Source organism: Neolamprologus brichardi, chromosome 20 (assembly GCF_056152115.1).
Source record: "Neolamprologus brichardi isolate AB-2024 chromosome 20, ASM5615211v1, whole genome shotgun sequence".
Lineage (NCBI taxonomy): Eukaryota > Metazoa > Chordata > Actinopteri > Cichliformes > Cichlidae > Neolamprologus > Neolamprologus brichardi.
In genome coordinates this window covers 15,245,499-15,249,745 of record NC_142123.1, presented here as the reverse complement: position 1 = coordinate 15,249,745, position 4,247 = coordinate 15,245,499, and the positions used below count along the sequence as shown (strand labels likewise).

Below are 4,247 nucleotides of genomic sequence, written 5' to 3'. Positions count from 1 at the left end.
CTCGGGAGAGCCCGAGTGCCCTGGAGGGACTTTCCCTGCCGGTTACACGATGGACGGGTGGCAGAAATGGAGGCTCGTGTGCCTGGCGGGACTGTCGATCGAGGACGCTGAAGATATCTACCTATTCGGAACCATGATAACGGGGTTCTTGCTGATCGGAGCTGGCATGGCCCTGACTTATCGGAGAAATAAGAGAGCGGAACCGGCTGTTCAAACCCCCCCAAGGCTGCCCGCTGGAATCGAAGCGACGGGACGAGGCGCGACCTCTCACAACGAACGCAGCATGGTTAACACCTTGGAGACGCTTACAGCTGCTGTGAAGGCTCAAAACAACTCCATTGAGCGTATGGTGGGATACATCAGAGAGGGCCCTGCTCAAAATGACACCCTTGAGCGAAAGTTGGATCACATCACAGAACGGATCACTGCAGTTGTGAGGTCTCAGAATCAAAAGAATGACAACACCACGGATCAGAAGTTTGATACCATCATGGGGAGGCTCGCGGCTCTCCATCGGGAGATCGAGAGACCAGCATCAGAGTGTTAAAGATCAGCTTTGAAAATTCTCGTGAGCTGCTCGTTTGGAAAGAAACAACAAATTCGGGATCAAAATGCAGACACCACCACGGCGCCAGCTGCAGGCCCAAGGCTGAAGCCGGACAAACACTCCCTGATAACGACTGTGATATGACTATTCTCCCCATCCCATGCAAGGCCACCTGGATTGGCTGGAGGACTGTTTACTTAGCCTTATAGGGCGAAGGACACTGTCTCAGCTGAACTATGGACACGCACACACACACACTTACACTGATAAGCACTCACTCATCCCCCCCCCCCCCCCCCTTCCAACGCCTTCGATGCTTGTTGTCCCCCGGGAACACGAGGCGGGTCTGGGCCCGCGCTGCAGAGACGGCGCCGTTGCAGGATTGCTGCTGTGTTGCCTGGGATTACTCCTCATCCCCTACCCAACCCTGTGGCTTGTTATGTCTTAATCGCCTTAATCGCCAAAGTGCTTGCTCATAGGGGGTCATATGATTGTTGGGCTTTTCTCTGTATCTATGAAGCGCCTTGAGGCGACATTTGTTGTGATTTGGCGCTATATAAATAAAATTGAATTGAATTGAATTGAATTAATAATGTTGTGACGTGGACATTCATGTGCTTTTTTGTGCAGAGGAGTTTTTTTGTTTCCTGTTCTCGTGCTGTCCTACCATGGAAGCACAGCATGAGTGGAGGTCTCTTTTTTTCCTCTTGTACTTCCCCGTTGTGTGGACGTTTCGGTGTTTTTCTGTAACGCTACCAATCTCCGACTTGTAACCCCATGTAATGTTTGTGTCTTGTGTGTAAGGTCGGGGGGGGTCCCCATTTCGCAGCAGGGCAACCTGTGTGTGACAAATAAAGCTTTCATTCATTCATTCTGGAACTGAACTTGTCCATCCCAGCCATTGCTAAAATTTTGGGAAAGTCCAGAAGCACAATATTCCGACGCATGAATGAGTTCAATCTTTCAGTCAAAGCACTCTATAGCAGCCTGTCAGATGAAGAGTTGGACCAATGCATTACAGACATAAAATCCAGGCAGCCTCACGCTGGATACCGGATGGTGAAAGCACTTCTTCAGGCCAGAGGACACAGAGTCCAGTACCAAAGGGTTTGAAGTTCTATGCACCGTGTTGACACAGCTGGTGTTGTGTCAAGGATGGTTTCCTTGGGATGCATTGCTCGACGTGCTTATTCCGTCCCAGGACCACAGTCTCTAATGCATATTGACACAAATCACAAACTGATACGGTAAATTATTTGATCTTTTGAAGTGAAAGATATTCCTGAGAATTTTTTCAGCTGCAAATGTTCAGAACTGTATTTTGTTATCTTACTCGTTACTATATTTGCATCTGGACAGACATAAATTACATCTTGCATTGCTTGCATTTAAACACTTCAAAGTGATAATTCAAAAATAAATAAAAAATATTTTGTTTTCCCCATTCAGCTATAACATTGTGATCTTTGGAGGTATTGATGGCTTTTCTCGTAAGGTAAGTTTAGTTTAGTAAGTAAATCAAATGCAATATTTACATGGAAGTTGCTCATTGTTCTTTTTCCTCTAAAGATTATGTATCTCGGTGCTGCTTCCAACAATCTGGCATCAACAACACTGGCATTCTTCCAAAAATCAGTCGAGAAGTTTGGTTTTCCTCTCAGGTAGTAAGTGATGCATTTTATTCTGGGTTAGGTATTTTCTTACATCGTTTTGTAAGACTACCTTTGGATATTTCATTAAAAGTTGTTTAAGATGATTCTAACTTCCCTCAATATATATATCTCTAATTTCAAATGTTTGTTATGGTGACTAGGGGATATTTAAGAATAAAAAAATTAATTCAACACCTTTACCAAGCAGTGCAGTTATGTAATTGGATACAAGGGGTGAGATAGTAATATTTTCCCTCCTTGGTTGTAACTCCCTGACATTACAAGGGTAATCATTTTATGATGTCGGGTTCAGTGTTACACCATGATTTCAAATTCAATATCATCATCATCATCAATTAGAATTAGTATTATCATTTTAGAATTGTAGGTAACCACTTTTAAATGCCATAAACTACTTATTTGTTTAATTTGATGTAAATATTTTTGCAAAAATATTCTTAAAATTGTCTCTTTACACAGATCATAATGATACAAGATGGCACTTGCGTAATTTCCAACAAATTCAATAAATCTAAGTAATTATTACTACCCTGTTAAATCCTGAAAAATGTTTTAACAGCTGTGTTAAATTAAACTTCATACTGACACATGTTGGAAAGTGCATTCATGAGACAATTTTTTGATGCATTCCAGAGCAGTAGCAATGAAAGATTTTAAGGATTCTTTTACTTTTTTTTTTTTTTTAAAACTTTGCTTAAGGCATATGCTGTTCTTTATTATCAGATCTAAGTTTGTTTAAAGCTTTGAATGTTTTGGGGTACTTTTCTTTGTTTTCAGGGTTCGTGGCGACCACGGAGGGGCAAATGTGGAGGTTGCACGGCTGATGTTTACTGTTCGTGGCACAGGAAGAGGCAGTTTCATTTCAGGAAAGAGTGTGCACAATCAAAGGTTTGTTCTCATAAAATACTGTCAACCTCAAATGTTTCTGACATAAGATGGAATGTGTTGCAGCTTTATTTCCATTATTTAAAAATACATACATTTAAAGGGTATAGTTTTATAAAAAGGTTTTATAGTAAAATGTCTTTAGAGAACAGTGCCCTATCCAGCAGGATATACTGTCTGATATGTGTCAGGTGTTGCTTCTTTTTTGTTGTTTTTTCTTTCAATTTCCATTATTTACCCCTCAAGGAAGAAAATATTGGACAGGTCCTACAAACCCCAAGGAGCCTTCAGAAATGTGCCCTATTTTTTAGTTATTCACGCACCTTTTCCAGTCTGTTCCTTCCTTCCATGAATGTTCATTCTGTGTTAATGGTCTGGTTGTCATCTCATGTTGCCACTGATCATCAGAACCCTTTTGGCACCTTTTAAGTGATATGCCTGGGTCCTTCCTACATGCCCTGATAATGTATTATTACTGTTGTCATGCACACATTTCATGTAGGGTTAGAAACAAGCAGGGAATTTCTCATACACACCAAGAAAAGCCATACCTAATTAAATATTTTTTATATATTATTTCAGAATAGAGCGACTGTGGAGAGACCTCTGGGTGGCCGTTACATGCATTTACTACGATGTTCTTCACAACCTTGAGGAAGAGGGCCTTCCTGACATTTCAAATGCTGCACACCTCTTTTGCTGCCATTACGTCTTTCTTCCTCGACTGGAGGATGATTTGAATACATTTTGCAGTGGATGGGACAACCATCCACTGCGAACAGAAAACAACATGAGTCCCAACCAGCTGTGGCAGTTGGGTCACAGATATCACCCTGTTCCTGTTCCAGAAAACACACCGGTAAAGGTGCACATTTTTAGTACTCATTGATTCCTATATACAATTATTCTTTCCTAATTTTGCTTGTTCGTTGCAGGGCTTCCAGATTCCAGACATTGACTGGGAGGACAGTGGCCTATCTTGCCATAACCATTCAAGCATTGTTGTTCCGAACACTGACTGTCCATTGACAGAAGAACAAATGACAACTTTACAGGGCGTTGTTAATCCAAGAGCGGCATCCCAGTCCTTTGGTGCGGACATCTACATTATGGCTGTTCAGTTTTGTCAGCAAATCATTTAG

At 41.9% G+C, this 4,247-nt stretch overlaps 1 protein-coding gene across 1 annotated transcript; it reads left to right on the top strand.

The window, feature by feature from the left end:
* Positions 1-1,426: 1,426 nt before the first annotated feature.
* LOC148096944 (uncharacterized) lies at positions 1,427-4,247 on the top strand. The gene is made up of 6 exons (XM_087833564.1): positions 1,427-1,794; positions 1,997-2,042; positions 2,117-2,208; positions 2,998-3,108; positions 3,688-3,964; positions 4,050-4,247. The coding sequence occupies exons 1-6, from the start codon at positions 1,667-1,669 to the stop codon at positions 4,245-4,247; spliced, it is 852 nt and encodes a 283-aa protein (XP_087689690.1). The 5' UTR covers positions 1,427-1,666.

Coding starts and splice junctions, on each gene's coding strand:
- LOC148096944 (XM_087833564.1), top strand. CDS start 1,667: ATGCACCGTGTTGACACAGCTGGTGTTGTGTCAAGGATGGTTTCCTTG. Junction 3,109..3,687: donor AAGAGTGTGCACAATCAAAG/GTTTGTTCTCAT, acceptor ATATTATTTCAG/AATAGAGCGACTGTGGAGAG. Junction 3,965..4,049: donor CTGTTCCAGAAAACACACCG/GTAAAGGTGCAC, acceptor CAGGGCTTCCAG/ATTCCAGACATTGACTGGGA.